This window comes from Ipomoea triloba, chromosome 3, assembly GCF_003576645.1.
Source record: "Ipomoea triloba cultivar NCNSP0323 chromosome 3, ASM357664v1".
Taxonomy (NCBI): domain Eukaryota; kingdom Viridiplantae; phylum Streptophyta; class Magnoliopsida; order Solanales; family Convolvulaceae; genus Ipomoea; species Ipomoea triloba.
In genome coordinates this window covers 6,992,432-7,012,796 of record NC_044918.1, presented here as the reverse complement: position 1 = coordinate 7,012,796, position 20,365 = coordinate 6,992,432, and the positions used below count along the sequence as shown (strand labels likewise).

The following is a 20,365-nucleotide window of genomic DNA, read 5'->3' as shown; positions in this document are numbered from 1 at the left end:
ACAAATTGAAAAAGTTATTTTTAACAAGGTAATCACCATTGCACGCCAGCAGAAATCAGATACACATGTCGCTTTTGGTTTAATTACATGATTTTATGTTGTTTAGATATTACGTATTATTTTTAATTAGATGATTCAATTTCAGGTTCACATTTAGTTCAAAGACTTAATTTACTTTTATTCTTTGTTTATTATATTATAATACTAAATAAATTGTCACTTCATTAGAGTGCCTTAATGATTTTGGTATTGACACCTGGCCGGAAGATACCGGAAGTACGAAGTATCTTCTGGCAATATTTGGAAACTCTGATACTGTTTGAAAATTCAAAGAGTTCAGTGTCATTACAAACAATAAAAAAGCAAGTAGGTTCCCGTTTAATGAACTATGTAGACCAAACTCATAATTAAAATACAATACAATGCCGTGTTTCAATTATTGATCCCGCTCTACTTGCCCTAACGTGACGTTTGGGTTCACAAAATGATAAATAAAACAAATAAGAATAAGATTTTAAAACATATAAAATAAAAACATCATTTTCTTTTTTAACATCATAGGTTCATTTTCAAGAACAAAGAATCAAATTAGGCCTTGTTTGGCAATCAACATACTATTATTACCAGTTAGTGGATAATGAATTATGTTAGCGAGTTTGACCAGCGGATTGTATAAGTAGTTTGTAAAAAAGCGTTTACTAAAATTAACTGTTTAGGTTAACGATTAAAATGTAAAAAGGCCTCTAATGTATACCTATATTTCATGATGATGATGATGATGATGATGATGATGATGATGATGATGATGATGATGATGATGATGATGATGATGATGATGATGATGATTATTATTATTATTATTATTATTATAACGCTAAAAAAATTTAAAAATAATAATAAGGGAAGCCACATTTGTTTTCTCAATTTTTCCACATTTGTGAGAAAATGGAGGATTGGAGCCTTGAGGCTCCTACGCTCCTTAAAATTAGGGATGACAGTGGGGCGGGGGATCCGCACCCGCATTCCGAACTCACTCCCCGCACCTGCGCGGGTAATGAAATTCCTACTCATCCCCGCTCCCGTGGGGATTTTGCTGGTGCGGGTAATACCCAATCCGTAACTCTAATTATTAATATTACACTTAAATCTAATAAATTTTTTTTACTACAATTCTAATTATCACATGCATGGATTCTTTTTATAAGTTTGAACATAACTCTAAAATTTAATAAGAGCCAATGATGTTAGTCTTTAATTGAAACTAAAATTGTGTTGGTAGTATAAGTTCTATAAGTGTTTGCTCATTATGTTATTTATGTTGTTCCTATTCAATTTTCAAAAACAAAAAAATAAGACAATGAGATGATAATTCAATTGAATCCTTGAGGCACTAGCTCATAAAGAAGTTTAATTCATTATTCATTTTTAATTATAAAAGATACATAAACTTATATAATAAATGAATACTAGTAATACAAGTGTGTGAATATATATATATATATATATATATATATATNATATATATATATATATATATATATATATATATATATATATATATATATATATATATATATATAAGTGCGGTGCGGGGCGGGGATACCTCCCCCCGCACCCGCCCCCATACCCGCACCCATTACCCAAATTGTGTGGGTATTTTAAAACCTGTAGGAGCGGGGATGCGGGTAACCCATAGAGTGCGGTTATAATTGTCATCCCTACTTAAAATAGCCTGCCCATCAGTTGATGGGCAGACAATATCGAGGAGCAGGCTCTTTTAATAAAGAGCCAAAATGGCTCCATATTAAAGGAACTTGACTCCTGATTAGTGGATTTCTTTTAAAATTAAGGCTATGTTTGGAAAGTAGCAAACTAATTTTTGGAAAAGGAGTTATTTTTCATAAAACAATTGCATTTTCTGTATTTGGTTGTATTTTGGAAAATTGTTTTTGTGTGTTTGATTTATTTTTCGAAAAATGAGTGGAAAAAAGTAGAAATATATAATTATATAATTTTATTATTTTATTTAAAATATAAAAATATATAAACTAATAATATTTATTATTAAAAAAAACACAACCTCACTGCTCCGGTTTCTACTGGAAACCAGTCCGCCGGACGAGATCCATCTCTCCTTGCACGGAAGCAATTTTCCGTTTCCAGAAAATGACTTCCAGACTTTTGTCTGGAATTTGTTTTCCTGAAAAAATGGGTCATTTTTCGTGGTCGACAGAAATCATTTTTCGTTGACAACATTTTCTGGACGTTGCCGAACACCAAACGTCCAGAAAATGATTTTTGAAAATCATTTTCCAGGTTACAAAACACACCCTAATTGTAGGAGCGTTTTAGAGACAGTTTAAAATTTTCTCAAAACGTCAAACTGAAATGATGCATTTTGTAGCGTTTCAGTTTTCAGCGGTTTGGAGCAAACCGCCAAACTGTTGAATTACTAAACAAGTTTTTTTTTGGACGTTTTGACCATGGTTAAAATATCAAAATGGCGGATCCGTCATTTACCAAACATGACCTTTGTGATATGCAACTTAAATCAAATTCAAATTAGTCTCGTTGAAACAAAAGACTAGTTAATTTGTTGATTACAATATTATCTAATAAAGAACAAATGAACTTTTTTAAAACTATAGTAAAGTAAATCTAGATCAACGACTCAAATTATATTAAAACTATAGGGACGGGTTCAAGTGGAGAAGAAGTCTCAGGTATGTTTAGATCTGAGTTGTTGATCAAATCTAGATCAAAGACTCAAATCAATGAAAATTATAAAAAAAGAATGCGCGTCTGGAAGGAAGAAACATAAGCTAAAAATGGCTCACCTTAAGTCTTAGCATTGCACACATTCATTTGATAGCAATGGCGCACCTTAAGTGATACAAAGACACACTTTAAGAAGAAAATCACGCACCTTAAGTACAAAACATACGCACCTTAAACAAAGAACTTATGCACCTTAAGTTCTCAACTGCACGCACCTTAAGCACAGAAACCACGCACCTTAAGAAGGGAATGCACGCACCTAAAGCACAAACACCACGCACCTAAAGAAGGAAACGACGCACCTTAAGCACAAGACCTACGCACCTTAAGTTTGCCCCATATGGAAAATGACCAAATTGCCACTACATTTTTTTAAAAACGTTTTTAATCCTGGACGCTGATTTTGACAAGATCAATGACTCTACTCTCACCGCACAATCGCACCTGAGAATATCAACCGCACGCGAACTGAATTTTATATATATATATATATATATATATATATATATATATATATATATNTTTATATATATATATATATATATATATATATATATATATATATATATGCCCCATCAGATGCGGCCTGTCTCCCCCGTGCGGCTGTGTGGCCTGATCTACACCATTAGATCCCATGATCTAAGGCTTCATATTAATCCAAACAATACAGGCACTTCATCTTTAGCTACGCGAATGAGAAGGATAATGTTGACAATTCACTACAATTTCAAAACCAGATCAGATGACGACGGAGATCAGACTTGAAGTCGACGAGCACTGAGCAACAAACACTTGACGAGCGTAGAAGGGACTCCATCACCAGCAACGATCGCTCCGTTCTGAACAAAACGCACATGTCGACTCCAACAGAGGAACGGGAATGGAGTAATTTGCAATAGTTTGTGCATTATCAACATTAATCTGGTTCATATTTGAGATAATATTGGTGAAATTCGCAATAGTATGTGTATTTGGTGTGTGGTGGTTAAGTGGTGTGTTTTAATCTGAGAACTGGTGCGTTTTATAACGTATAATGGTGTGTTTTAATTTTGTTGGTGCATTTGAATTGGAGTGGTGTATTTATGTATGGTGGGGAATGGTGTGTGTTAATTTGTCCAGTGGTGTATTTTATAACGTAGAATGGTGTGTTTTAATACACATGGTAGTGAATTTACGAGAGTAGTTGCATTTGGTGTGTGGTGGTTAAGTGGTGTGTTTTAATCTAAGAACTGGTGCATTTTCGTACGTTGAATGGTGTGTTTTAATTTTGTTGGTGCATTTGAATTGAGTGGTGTATTGTGTTTTAATTTTGTTGGTGCATTTGAATTGAGTGGTGTATTTCGTTTTAATTTTGTTGGTGCATTTGAATTGAGTGGTGTATTTCGGTATGGTTGGGAATGGTGTGTTTTAATTTGTCCAGTGGTGCATTTTATAACGTAGAATGGTGTGTTTTAATACACATGGTAGTGGATTTTACGAGAGTAGTTGCATTTGGTGTATGGTTGTTAAGTGGTGTGTTTTAATCTAAGAACTGGTGCATTTTAGTACGTTGAATGGTGTGTTTTAATAATACGTTTGTTGGTGCATTATGTACTCTAACATTACCTTCCCACTTACAATTACCATAAAGCCCTCACTTAAGTTACGCGAATTAAACTTCCTAAATCCTAATATATAACCTCCACCGTCAAATCAACACAATCCAATGACGCACGCTAGGCCACATGACCGCACCTAATAGCAAGGCCGCATTTGATTAATATTCTATATATATATATATATATATATATATATATATATATATATATATATATATATATATATATATATATATATATATAGGGAGAGAGAGAGAGAGAGAGAGAGAGAGAGAGAGAAAGAGAGAGAGATAATCAGGTGTGGTCGCGCATTAACGTGTGGTCAGTGTGTCTGCACCACTATGTATAAAAATATACACCACTCAATGTTAGAAAATATACAACACACATACACCATTAGGTACGCATCACCAAAAAACACACCACTAGGTATGCACATTAGGTACGCATCACCAAAAAACACACCACTAGGTATGCAAATATACACCACACAGTGTTAGGAAATGCACCATTAGGGGCAGGGGAGTTATGGTTCATTAGTTTGGGTGTGTGGTGTATTTTTTGGTGTTTTCTTGTATTTTTATTGTGGTGCATTTTCTGACATTGAGTGATGTATATTTGTATATATAGTGGTCTATTCCGCACTGACTGCACGCGAAAGTGCGACCACATTAGAATATATATATATGAATGTAAAGAAAATAAGGGTGTCACTTTTAAAAGTGATGGAGTATTTGTATTTTAGGAAAGCGAATAGGCTGAACATTAAATACTTTTGAAATTATTTAATATATTAATATTTTCTCAAAATAGTGTTGGCTAAGTAAGCAGAGTATGATTATTTTAGTACTTAAAGGCCATGTGTTAGGGTTCTTGTCAATACAATCTTCATTGAACTCATCACACAAAGTCTTTCTAATGCAATACTACGCAAACAAATACACATTATTAGACTTTTATAGTCAATCTAAGTTAGGAAGGTGATTCTTACCAACGAATTGAAAACAACATATTTATCCGCATTCATCATAGCATATTCCATATGGTGATGACTTAAAAGTTAAGACCACATATACCCAAATAAATTAGGAAAAAGATAAAGCTAGTTAATTTGGTTATGTAATACTCCACGAGCAAACTTGTGGTTCAAAATTAAAATTAAATATTATCTTCCTTAGGTGACTTGTATTGATAGATAGTGTTATTCTCGCTATGTGACTTGTATTAATGGGGTGAAAGGAAAAGGAAGAAAAAGGTGGGTTAGATCTTCAAATAAATAATCAATTAATACATTATGAAGTAAAATGATATATATATATATATATATATATATATATATATATATATATATAAAATAAGTGATGATATAATGCTGTTTTATAAATATTAAGAAAAATGATCATTTTAGTCCCTTAATTATACTAGAATAGTCAACTTAATTCCTTAATTATACATGTGATCCCATTTAATTCCTAAATTATTTGTTTGATGGTCATCATTTTAGTTTCTCACCTTAGATAGTGGTTAAAATTACAATGATAAAAGAGTAAATATGTCAATATAATTCATATGGAAGGGGGTGGGTTCGAGCCTCAGTGGAGGCGATATTGACTCTTTGTACTTCAGTAGGTTGAGAAAGTAGTTATGAACATATACTGCATTGTAACAGAGTCAATAGTACTAAAAAATGTAAATTTATCAATTTCCTTCCATAGGCCATAGCACACATCAAATAAGTGAAAAACATATTTCCTTCAATAACTTTGTTTTCTTTGTAAATTCATTTAAATACTCCTTAACGAACAAAAACAATCCTATAGCAAAACGACTACAAAATCATTAAGGAAAACAAAGAAAAGACTAGTAAAAAAAATGCAATACTTTTATACACTCGATCACGATTAAATGAGTTCACCCTTTCCGATGAGTCCATGTGGACAAATATGGACTATGGAATGCTTGGGATCAATGGCCTAGATTTCACCAACTATGCACTTCACTTGCACAGTTGGCGAAATCTAAGCTATTGATCTCAAGCATTCAATAGCCTAGATCTGTCCACACGGACTCATGGGAAGGGGTGAACTCACATGAACAATGGGAAACCACTACTAACTAGCGGACTATAAAAACAACTGATGTATTGTGCTATTGACTAAGGGAGAAGTCAAGAGAGAAGAAGAACTTATGATGATCCTGGAAAACTGTGTGAATTGCAATGCTTTGCTCTCCTTTGCTATACAAGTGTTCTACAGGTTGTCGTGCTCTCCCGTAAAATATCTTCCAATGCGTTACGTCGTCGACCACATTCGGGGTCATTGTTAACTGCATCGATAACTACCTAAAGGTTGAATGCGTAGCCCTACTTTGCCCTGAGCAGTCTGTCCGAGGTTAGCACCAAAAGCATTCCATCGCCTAATTTATAGTAGTCCATGTTAGTCCATTCGGCCGCCACGGGTCTGCTACTCGTTGACAGACTGGGATTTAGCACCAAGGTCGCCATTCGACGTCCCCACGGCCAGGCTGATCGCTCCTTCCTACGTTCTCGTTTTCCTGGATTGTGCTTTGTACTGTGTTACCAAACACACCCTTAGCCTTGTTTATAGAAAGAAAGAAAGAAAGAAAGAAAGAAAAAAAAAAAAAAGCCTACCTCCACTTTTCTAATTCGATCCCCCTTAGTCAACCCCACCTTGCATTTTAATTATACTTTGAACCATATTCCTTAAGCTCTAATTATTCCTAAATCTAATTAATGCTCGGGTCTCCACTCCCCAGCCCAATTGACATTTGGCGATTGCTTGCTTAGATTGCTCTCTAGTTCACATTGTTACTCGCTCTCCTTTATTCACTTGTTGCTTGCTACACAACATGCTCATTGCACACACTTGTACCTAGCTTCTTGTAGGTTCTTGTTCCCTTGTACTCAACCGCACATCGTCCACTCCAAGTTGTCATCCTTTGAGAACGACACCCCGAGGAAGCCACCTTCTCTATCCTAGCTACTTTCCACCCCACGCATACTACACCTTTGTCACTAGGCCTATTGCTCCATCCCACCGCTCGTTTTTCCGGATTATGCTCCATACCTCACTGCCAAACGCACACTTAGCCCTCTTTCAATTATTTAAAAAAAAAAAAAATCACCTCCACTTTCCTTATTGAATTTCTCTTGGTCAAACCCACCTCTCACTTTAATTATCATTTGGGTTGTACCCTTTGGGCTCTAATTATTCCCAAACCTAATTAATGCTCAGGTCTCCCTTTAATTATCATTTGGGAGTGGAGAAGTCGGCGGCATTGGCCATGGAGTGGCGAGCAGCAGCGGCGAGAAGCAGTGGCAACGCGGCGGCTAGGCGTGAGGCGACGGAGTGCAATGGCTGGGCGGAGGCTGTGGATGGCGGTGGTGACTGTGTTGACGGGAGGCGCAGCGACGACGGCAATAATGGTTGCGTGGGGAAGGTGGTGTTGCAATGGTGTTTGAACTTGAAGATGGTGTCGTCCGAAGTTCGATAAGCGGATCTAGATCTAAACATTTAACTAAAAACTAAAAAAAATTAAAAAAAAAAGAAAAGTAAATAAGCAGCTGCGTCCGAAGTTCGCACTTCGGACGCAACTGGTGTAACCCTACGGACCAGTTGCGTCCGAAGTACCCACTTCGGACGCAGCTAGTCCATTTGTTTTAAAAAATAAAAGAAAAATAATTAAATACTGAAATTTTAATTACAAAAATGCCACCGTGTCACTTTACGCGTCCGGAGTTTTGAACTCCGGACGCAAATTGTCCTATATTTTTGATCAATTTTGTACTAGTGTAGCCCAATCGACATTGGGCCCAGGTTCCATGACCCATCAATAATTTTAAATATTTTAAAATTTAATTAAAAATTTCAGTTACTCGGTTATAGATCAGATTAATCGAAGAAAAAATTTAATACGGTTAATTCGGTAATAAAAATGTTAGTTCGATTAACAGTTAAAAGTTTAGAAATTTTGGTTGATTCGATTCAATTAACCGAATGTGAGTCCCACAAATGTGTACTAACTAGGATGTACACATTTGGTTGAAAAGAATCAAAATTTCCGTGACTTGAAAGTATTGCATTTTTTCACTTTATTACTAGTACTTTCTTAGTTTCTCTTAATCATTTTGAAAACATTTAGCTATATGATTATTTTTATTCGTTAAGGAGTATTTGAAATGAATTTATAGAGAAAACAATGTTATTACATGATGCTTTTGACTTAAAATTTGTTTCTCACTTATTTGATTTGTGTTTTGAGAGGAAACTGATTAATTTACATATTTACCATTCCAACACTGGTTAATTTTAATAGTTATTTAAGGTAAGGGACTAAAATGACCACCAAACAAAATATTTTGGGACTAAATATAATGTTGTCACTTGTATAATTAAGAGATTGAGTTGATTATTCTAGTATAGTCATTCAGCTTAAAATGATCATTCTACCTAACTATTAATAAATATGAGGGATGACATAATCACATATCGAATACTCCACTTCTCAAAATGGATAAAAATGATTGCTTGAGTGGACTCCCTAATCTTAATTACATTTCCTCATCCACCATTTACATATCTTGGATAGTTTAAAGGAGTATTTAAAGAAGTATTTGGCATTTAATGAGAAAAATAAAAATAAAAATCATGATCCACTAGGAACTTCTTTTATTATTATTATTTTTAAAGATATGCGTATGATGAGAATATACGCAGTACATATCACGCAACTTGCCTAGTCCAACACTCCAATCCTTTTGTGCACGTACTTCACGGTTGAGGGGTGATTTTCCCGACTAGGGTTTTCATCTTCGGGATATTTATTCAATCATTATTCTTCGCTGAATTGTATGTATTTCTATTAAGTGGGACAACTAACTTGAAAATTTAAAGTTACTTGCTTCATACTCGAAGTCAAAAATCAAATACTCGATGTTTAATTAAGAATGAGTGAGTCTCTTCTTCTACTCAAATACTCAATCATACCTTTCAAGTTATGGTGTACTGTACAATCTCTAAATTATTAATAGTTTTACTTTTCAATAGTTTTTATAAAAAAAATATATATAATATTTTAGAATGCACATTACATTATTTATAATAATTTAGTAAACAAAATAAAATAAGAATACATGTAATATTACTCCGCATGACACGGAAACAGCTTCGGAACTTACTATGAAGAAACTTGGGAAGAAACTTACTATGAAGCCCAACATGAAACTGACTCCACAGTACATTTTAGACCTTTCTTCTCTATTCCGATTCCACACGCTCAGGCCGTAGAGAGCTGCCACGTAAGCACCACTAAATCCCCATGTTTTGTTTCTTCCTGGCTAAGCATTCGTTTGCTCTTTTACTAAAAATAAATAATAATTAAAGTTGATCAAGGTAATTAAAATAAAAAAATAAAATTAAATGCATTCATTTTGGACCACTAGCCCTGCGTCATAAACTTTATAAACAGTTTACACTTTATAGTCATAACTATTAACTTAACTTTACTTAACATCTGTCCTAATTTGTATCACCCCACACTTATCTTAATTTGACTAGAGAAAAAATGTTTTTAGTAATCATTTAGTGTACGAGATCGTTCCATACTTCTCTATCGATTAGATGTCAGACACTACTAATTTTAGATTTACTTCTTTTTAACTCAAAGAATTAATTTTTTTGAAACAAAAGAATCAAATTTTTAATTGACTCAAAAAGAACTAAATTTCTTGTTTTTAAATTGTAATTAAATTGAAGTTTTTTAGTTAATGAATTAATCGAAAAAAATTAGTCAAATTAAAAACTCCTTGAAATTTATAAATAAAAAGTGTTTAATAATTTCACACCATAAAACAAACATTATCTAAAAACTTAATAAGTCTCAATCAAGGTTATATCCTTGATTTATGTCCCTCTTTCTATATGCTAATAAATTTGTACATTTTACTTAAATGTTGTACACTTCAATGTTATTAAACAAAATTGTCCCTACTACATTGTTGTTATACAAAACTACCCTTACACCGTTATAACACCGTTAGTTTTTAACTCCACCATTATTATCATACACCTATATCTATCATATCATTTTCCTATTCCTTAATTATCATTTTAGTAAAATCATTATATTTAATTTAATGGTTGATTATATTTTAATTAAATTTCTATGCATGGTAAATCATATATGTGTGTATAAAATACCTAAACTATATTTGTATATATAATTAGAATTAAAAATTTTAATTATTTATGTTTATTAATGTTTTAATATTGGGCATTAACTTTCGCGCATCGCGCGTACAAATACTAGTTTTAATATATAAGTAATGAAAAATTTAAAAACTAGTATAATAATATTATTTATGATTATAAAAAAAATAAAAGCATATATATGTACACAGAATTCAGTTAACTGGACACATTTAAACCTAAGTAACCGTTACCCAAAATTTTTAAAAATCTTTAACTATTGACTGAATCAATATATTTCCGTTAAAAATAGTTAGCAAATAGTTATTAGTTCAGTCAGTTAATTATATTTTTCACAGATTTGTGCACACTCCAAAGTAAATATTAGAAAAATAAATTTAAGAGGGAATTTTACAATTACTATATATTATCTTAATTGCACGTTTATGTCCTTAATTGTAAACTAAATAAACATGGAGCTGATGAATTGAATGGGAAAAAACAGTGGGTTAAAATTAATGCAATGTTCACTAATGTCAACGGAGCAAATAATACTGTCTACTTCAAGATAACAATACACCACGTACAAAGCATATATGGAGTAATATGGTGCCTATGGAAGACAACATCACAACAACTTACCTTAGTGCTTAAAATAAATAAATAAATAAAATAAAAAAAAGAGAAGTGGTTAAGTGAGTGAAACATGATTTTCGTACCTGAAGATCATGAATTTGATTCTTACCAACACTTTTGTTGATTTTAGACAGGAGCCGAGAGCATACCAACACATCAAGAATGAGAGTTGAAAAATCGAACCTTGAACACTGCAGAAATCTAGGAGAGTAACCCTGTCGTTTAAGCCCCCATAATTAGGAAATGAACCCAAAAGACAAGACAAAAAAACATTAACTTCATAGGGGTGGGTGTTTCGGGATTCTGTTCGATTTTATTCAATTTCGGTATTTCGATATCAAAAAATGATACCATTCGATTTAACATTATAGTTCGGTTCGGTTTGAAAAAAGTTCGGTTTCGATTCTGAAATAGTTCAGTTTGGTATTCGGTTCGGTTTAGAACCCCCATTTTAAACATTTTCTAGTTTTCCAAACACACTACTAAACAATACATATTCACATAGTCCAAATCGAAAGTCTTAAACATTATATAACAAAATAGCAATCCAAAATTCAAACACACTACTAAGTACTAATTACCAAACATCAGTTGGCTTTTTTGCCCAACCGACTCTCTGTTGACTCACTTTGGAATATTTTATTGACAAGATGAAGAATCATCCATCTGTATAGTTAATTAATATTTGGAGAACAAGTGTCAAATATTGTATAGTTAATTTTTTGACACAATATGTCATTGTTTGGCAAAATATATTTTCAGTGCACTGGATGTATATTCAAGTACGGGAAGATAATTCCAGTGCACTGGAAATTAAAATTAAAATGACGTTGAAGCACATTAATTTCATAGAAACATGAAAGTAAGAAAAATAATGAATAGTGTAAGAATAACTCAAGCTAGAGATAATTGTGAGATAAAGAACAATTGCAGCAAACAACAAAAGTGCAAAGTAGAGAACAAGGCATAAAGAAAAGAAAAAAAAAGATTTAAGAGATACCAGTGAGAATATGAGTTCAACGGCGAAGCATGCAACAAGGAACTTGGGTTTACTTCTTATTATTATTATTATTATTATTATTATTATTATTATATGTTGTTGTTATTTTATTTAAAAAGAGAAGAAAAAACCAAGTGATATTCGGTCCGATTCAATTTTTTACCGAACCTTTGTATACAAGAATCCATTATCGTTCGATTGTTCAGTATATTACCTAACCGAACTACCCCTAGTCAAGCTCAGGTTACACTCATGTCTCTTCGATTCCTTCCCCCTTATCCTTACTGAGCGGGTGAATACTTGAGCCAAGTCCGAGCACCTGCCCTACTATCCTACCTAATTAACTATCTTCCTCTTTGGTGGCCCAACGAAAAATAATTTTCTTGTGCTATTACCACTCATAAAAATAAAATTTTCCTAGTATACACGTCAAATAATAATTATGAGTTTTCTGTAGAGTATACATGTTTTTTTTTTTTTGGGTAAATCTATAGAGTACATGTTAATTAAGCGGGGATTGTAGACTTATAGAATATAGAGTAGTATCAAAATTTTACTTGTTTGAATGATTGTTATCATTTTCCTATTAAGAAAAGATTGAAGTGATGTTACAGTGAACATATATTGACGATTTAATTTGTCCCTGATGATTTTATATTTTGAGAGCCAAACTGGGCCCCACTACTACACGCTAGTGGCAACTGACTCAAAAGTTGGTTGTGTAAAGACAAAACTACCCCCGGTGGACCACCACCCTCGATATGCGTAGTTGCCCTTAAATACTGCCCTCTACCACTCCGTTCCCTCCCTTTCCCTCTCCGATCTTCCTCCCCGCCCACTAGCTAAATTTCCGGTCATGCTGTCCACTTTTCCGGCGACCAACATGTCCTTTGACCCCTTTTTTTCAAACCCATTACCGCCTTTCGAAGGCGGTTTCACTTCCTGGGATTTCCCGGAATCCGCCTTCGATGATTTCCCGGCACAACTAGACCAACAACCGGTTCTTTCACCCCTTCAAGAACCGGTTATTTCAAACTCTGGTTCTGAGTCTGATAACTCGAACCAGAACCCGGATAACTCGAACTCCGGTTCTGAGGAACCAAGCCGGAAGAGAACCAGACCCGTCTCTGAGTCCGGTATGGACGAACCAGACCCGAACCAGGCCGTTTCCCTTCCCGCCGTAGACGAGCGCAAGCGCAGGCGCATGATCTCGAACCGCGAGTCGGCCCGGCGGTCTCGCATGCGAAAACAAAAACACCTGGAGAACTTGAGGAACCAAGTGAACCGGCTGCGGTTAGGGAACCGTGAACTTTTGAACCGGTTCCGGTTCGTCTCCCACCACTGCCACCTCGTCCAGTCCGACAACGAACGCCTCCGCGCCGAGTCGTCGCTGCTCCGGCAGAGACTCTGGGACATTCGCCAGGTCCTCCTCGTCCGACAACTCCAGCACCAGCTCTCTACCTCTGCATGGGGATTCAATAACAACAACAACAACAACAACGTCGAACAAAGACTACAATCATTAATTACCAGATGACCACCAAATAATAATATCATCATCATTAAAATTATCTATCACCCTCTTAAAACACAAGCATTTATATATGCCATTTATCTATATATATGATCAGAGAACTCATTAACCGTTCTCTTTGCCGTCGTCCCCTGTAGATTCAATAGACCAAACATCCTAGCTAGCTCTTCCCTGGTTGATTTTTAAACCACGACAATCTTTTTTCTTTTTTCTTTTTTCTTTTTTTCTTTTTGGGGTTTTCTCAGAGTCTTAAGCTAAATCAGAGCCGTCGATCACTACTATGTAAAGATGCGTCTAATATCTGTTTGGTTTTGTGATTAAGTACTCCTACTAGCATATAATTATAATAAAGTCTTTTTTTTCCTTTTGTTTTTTCTTTTGTCGTTTTAACGTTATATTTCGTAACGGTCCTTGTATGCTTTCATTATTCTCGTCGAAGGAGCTCTTACTGTCATTATTTCCCACGTTACTACACAGTTAACGCGTCGTTAGTTCGCCGTTTACGCTCCCTAGTTTCTAATCTTCCGTCCGTGCAGGTCTCACATTCGATCAACCCATATATACTGCCAAACCCTTTATAAGTACAATAAGATAAACTAAATATAACAGTTCCGATCAAGAAAATTAACAGATCACTTCGACTGAGAGTTGAACATAAAATGTCATAATTACCAAGTCAATAACTTAAGTAATGGTTAGAGTTATTCCAAAAATGAATTATTTGTAATTACGTCACTCGGGATGTGATATAACATGTAAATAATATATGCTATATTTAATTAATTATCATTATGCATGACGTATAGAGGAAAATGAAATGTATTAATGTATATATAGGTTGGAATGAAAAAGAAAAATAAACAAGGACGGCGAATTTGTTCCTTCCGAAGTAGAACAAGCAAGCACAGATATGATATCCAACTTTTTCTTTTGAGCACTAGGGTGGTTTGGGATCAAGTACGAAACAAGATGGCAACTTTAATGTAAAAAAAAAAACTATATTATGAAATGCATATTATATCAATTATTAATTTTGTGAAATAAAAAAATGTGCAGTCCAATCAACCCATACCAAAACAGGTTTCACATGTCACTCCCATTTATATTTCCTTTTCAAAAGTATTGATTAAATAACCCACAAAATAAATAAAGAAATTGATTGTTAATTACTGTATTAGTTTATTGTGCAAGTTGGTTAAGTTTTCTGATTTGCTGCAGGGATATTCCCCACTATGTAATTAAAGAAATAAGAACTCAATTATTAATTCTCAAATACAGTCTAAAGTGTTACTTCAAACGAAATTTGTTTGGTTTGAGAGATTTATAAAGTTTTTGTTGGGCAGGCCCGGTAAATGGACTATGTCTAATACCTGGTGACTGGCGTATTCCTAGGCGGAGGTCGATAAAGTTTCTTAAAGGTTAAATCTAGCACACAGTCTGTCTCGAATAATGTTAAACCCTTTAACATTTTATTTTTGTGTAATGAAGCTCAAAAATAGGTTACAGGTCACTAGGGTTCAAACATCATTTCTAATAAAAAAATCGACTGTCAGCGAACGGCGTCGGTCGCCTTCTCCGGTAGTTAGTTTTTGATCAGAAATGATGTATGAATTCTAGTGACCTGCTATCACGGGTCACTAACATGTTTTTGGACTTTATTGCACAAAAATAAAATGTTAAAGAGTTTAATTGTACATTTAAAAGGATTAGGTACCTAATTAACTTTTTAGGTAATGTTTGAGGGCCTATTTAACCATTTTGCCTAAAAAGATGTGTGTGGCTATGATTTTATGATTTTTATTTTATTTTAAATTTCGGTAGTTTCATAGGGGTAAATGAAGGTATTTACGCTTGTTTTAAATATGTTTATAGGGCTCTTGTCCATAATTTTATGGAAGAAATTTATGGTATGTTTGGATTTCTTAATTTGTTGATGTAATCTTATTCTTCGTGTGGAATTCTTTTTCCATCTTGCTTTGAATTTTTTTCTTACGTTTGAGTATAATATTGTCTATATATGTGATTAACCTATGTGCTACTGGGTTTTCGTCATATGTGTGTACTATAGTGTATATGTGTGTGCATTTGCTTGTGGTGTTGCATGATGTGTATGTATGTATATATATGGTTGGGTTCAAATGAGAATTATTGAATTCAACAATCTCCTCCTATAAACAAATAATAATTGATCTCAGCTATCTAACATCGTGGTTCATTAATGGTGAGACGTTTTAGTAAAAAAAAAGATGGGGTCGTTTTATAATTATTATAAACTTTCAAGATTGTAATATTTATAAAACTAATAACCATATTTTTTTTCTTATCTTTTAACAACCTAACAGTTGATTTACCCAAATAAATGTATCTACCAATGAACCTATTCTTACTCGAACCCTTCTCTCTATATATAGAAAATGTGCTGCACGATTTTGGTAAGCTAACGAGAGACGCAACATAATCAACATGTTACACATGTTTTTCTTTGACAATCATTCAATTGAGTGATTGACTCTAGAAATTAAAGAATAATGAACACAAACGTATGAAATGAGAATTGAGGTACAGTGAACACACAGTTGTAATATTTTCATGTTAGTACTGTGATTAGTCTTTGTAATTTGAAAGTATTGTATTTGATATATATGTTAATACAAAGGGGAGTTATGGATCAAGGTTTTTTTTTTCTTTTTTTTTTTTGAGAATAAAAGTCCAAATTTACGAAGCTTGATCAAAATATTGATTAATCTCACAATAGTAGGATATTGAATGTTTTATGTAAAAAAGTATTATATTTGATAAATATAATTTGTTGTAATGACTTACTAAATTAGAGTTATTGATTATTTGGTTTTATAAACATTATCGTTTTGAGAATTTGTCTTTAATGATATTATTAGAGTTGACACAAATTATTTGTATGTTTATAGAATAGGTGAAGTTTAATAATACCATAATTATGTTGTCTCTATCACTTGATGTAATATCATGAAAATTATTATGAGAAACAATAGAAGTACTTGCCAAGTAATACCTGCACTTATTCTTATATATATTTTTCTATAATTGATGTATATTTATAAAACGATGAATAGTCAATATTATGTGGCTTGTATATTTTTCTTGCATATTATGCAAATTCTAATTATTATATAACACATATGAGTATCTATTTTACACAAAAAAAAAAAAAAAAGAATAGCTAGTAGCAAATACGTAATTAATATTTTTTTTAATCATGCGTAAAAATCAACGTACAACTTGCCCTCCATTCAAGAGTCCTAACTTATATATATATATATATATATGCTTTAATTTTTTTATCGATATATTACACATTTTATGATACTCTCATGTATTGCATGTTCTTGTACTATACAGAATGCCCATTATTTTGTGCAAATACTTTACAAACTTTATAAGCTTCATTTACAAAATCAACCATTTATCTAAAAGTCTACCTTGTTAAATAGAAATTCAAAACTTATGAGCATATATAACTTTAATAATTTTTATAATAATAATAATAATAATAATAATAATAGTTATTATTATTATTATTATTATTATTATTATTATTTTATTATGTTACTTTTTTTTTTGGAATTTTCAAAAAACAATGTGCTGGAGTAATAATATCCATAGTTCCCTTACCCAAAAATTGACATGCCAACAACCGAAGACGACCGGATTGCACAAGTGGGAGTTTGGAATAATTTACATTTATATAGGCAGAGGTATTAGAGCAGCCGGCTAACTCCTATAGGTTTAGACTTAATTTAAAGGAGACTAGGAGGGGTTATAAAGGAAAATGATATAAGTTTATTTTTATGTAATAAAATTGATATAAGTTTATTTTTAAGTAATAAAATTTTTATTACATGTCTATCAAGAATTATGTGGTAACAACAGAAGGTGCAGATAATATGTCTATTGAAAATAAAAACTTTTTTTGATAAATTTATCGGGTCTTTCTCCGTCCGTTTAATGGTCTAAGTTCACCCGTATTCGCTCCGAGAGGCATGGGATTGAGAATAAACACTGATTATTTTGCAAAATTATTTATCTCGCAAAAAAATGGTATTTAGGTTTTTCAACAATCTCTTACACAGTTGCTTTAGGCGTCGCTTGATGACAATATTGGTGTCAGTTGACCATATATGAAGGGTTTGTGTGAGGACTACCTAAGTTTCTTTGGGTGTTTGCTTTACCTCCTCGAATTTTTAAAAATGTTTGTTATATGTCTTCATTTTATTGAATGAAGGAAAAGGATTTTTAAAAAAAATCATTTTTTGTTAAATCAATCAAAGTGTGACATATTAACAAATATTAAAAAAAAAAAAAAAATAAGTGCAAATATAGCATCACTGTATTCTTTGATTTATATATAGAAAGAACATAACCGCTATATGAAGTTGTGCACTAGACCGGTGAAGTCTGCCTTATAACCTTAGCAGACAAATCACCAGAATGAAATAAATTAACTTAGGTTGCTAATAATTGACACAATCCGAAAAGATCAATAAACTTGTCAAATTTAAAACTTTATAGTTACCTAACTAATAGCTCGATCAATTTGAATAATGGAGTTGACCGTAAGTATAACATTACTTGAATTGTAAAGGAGGTGAGGGCCAATGGCGACATGGCGTGTTCTATTAAATTGCCTTTAATGAGGATTAAATAGTCTTAGATGGAAGGCTGTAATTAATTTTAATTATCAATTTAACTTCACTTTCTTGATTTGTTTAAGGTGTAATTAATCTTATTTATCAATTTAACTTCACTTTCTTGATTTGTTTAAGGACACAAGTTGTTGTCTAGAATTATATTGAATGTTTTAATTTGTTTGTTGTAGCTTTAGGATCTAGCTAATTTTTGGGTAGAGGTCGGTAAAGGTCAAGTCTAGCACCCAATGGTTGAGAGAATTATTGGATGGAAGCCGGTAAAGGACCAAGTCCAGCACCCAGTGTCTCAAAAATGTGATGGCAGTCTATAAGAAAATAAAGTTGTGCATTCGCTATTAACTATAGCTTTTGACGTAGTGGTAACCGGTAAGTGTTTGATCCTAACAAGTGGTATCAGAGTCAGGTCATGGGTTGGAAGGGGGAATTGTTGGACGGAGTCTGATAATGGTCAAATCTAACACCCAGTGGTTGGAGGATTGTTGGGCGGAGGCTAGTAAAGAGCTTAAAAAGGCCAAGTCTAGCACTAAACACGGTATAAGGAAATAAAATTACGTCTTCTCTACTATATAACTTTTGGCGTAAGTGATAAGCACTTGATCCTAACACTCAGTACTATAAATTTGTATTCAAAAGTTAATACTCTCTTTAGATTTATTGGAATAGAATTTTTTTTTTGTTTCTTTTTAAATAATATTATAAGTAAACAAGATGCATTGGCCTGAAAGCGCAAATTTTACTGTGGACCGTGGTCCACAATGCATGGTAGTCCATGCATCAAACGACGCCATTTTGATTAATGGAAAAAACAGCAGAAACGGCTTCGTTCCGCGCCATTAACTCTGTGCGTATAACATATTCAGTTTCATTTTATATACACTGTAGTTCCCTTTCAACACAACTACAGTTTCTTTTCAATATAACTACAATTTCATTTGACATTATACACTCAAATATGTGAAACTGTTATTCAGTTTCTTTTCAACACAACTACAGTTTCTTTTATAATATGCTGCAGTTTTCTTTCAACACAATATATAGTTTCATTGGACAATATACACTCAAATATGTGAAACGGTTATTCAGTTTCATTTTATATTCACTGCAGTTTCCTTTCAACACAACTACAGTTTCATTTTGATATAACTATAGTTTCATTTGATAATATAAAAATAAATATGAGACAGTATCATTTGAGATGAAATGTAATTTCATTTATGGAGTTTTGTTAAGACTTAACAACAGCTCATTTCCTTACTTAAAAAATAGTGTCATTTTTGGACCATGGTCCACAAAACTTTGTAGACCATGGTCCAAGATATAACAAGTGGCATGCAATAGTAGGGTAGGTTTCTTTCTCCTTAGATTAACAAATTACCTTTTTTTTTTTTTTGAAATAACAAATTACTTAATGATGGGTAATGTTATTTTTCATAATTTTTGTTTTGGCACCAAATCATTTACTGAATACTCCCTTGTGTGTGTGTGTATATATATATATATATATATATATATATATATATATTATTTTTTTTTCTATCAAGGGGACAGTAAAACTAAGGAGAAAATACCAACTAATTAATTAAAAAAATTGCTATGCACTCTTCTCGGTCTCATAACACCCATCCAATCCTCTAGAAGAATATTCTAAATAGAAGGTGGAGGGATCTCAAACATCTTCAAACCCCAATCATATAATCAAATATATAAATTTTATTTACCAACACTAAATTAAACATTACAAAAACTTGAATTGTAAATAATATAAGTAAAATATTGTTAACCTAACCGAACTCATAAAATGAGTCTGTGTAACCTAGATGTTAATATTTGCATATACAACACTTGAAATCCTTACCGGTGTAAGATTATTTCACATTCAGCTCAAATCACACATGTAAAGTTTAATTCTTATTTATGAGAAAACTCAC

General features: G+C 32.9%; 1 protein-coding gene across 1 annotated transcript; it reads left to right on the top strand.

Moving 5' to 3' along the window:
* Window positions 1-13,038: 13,038 nt before the first annotated feature.
* LOC116013792 (bZIP transcription factor 44) lies at window positions 13,039-14,124 on the top strand. Its single transcript, XM_031253721.1, has one exon. The coding sequence runs from the start codon at window positions 13,075-13,077 to the stop codon at window positions 13,753-13,755; it is 681 nt and encodes a 226-aa protein (XP_031109581.1). The 5' UTR covers window positions 13,039-13,074; the 3' UTR covers window positions 13,756-14,124.
* The last annotated feature ends 6,241 nt before the right edge of the window (window positions 14,125-20,365 follow it).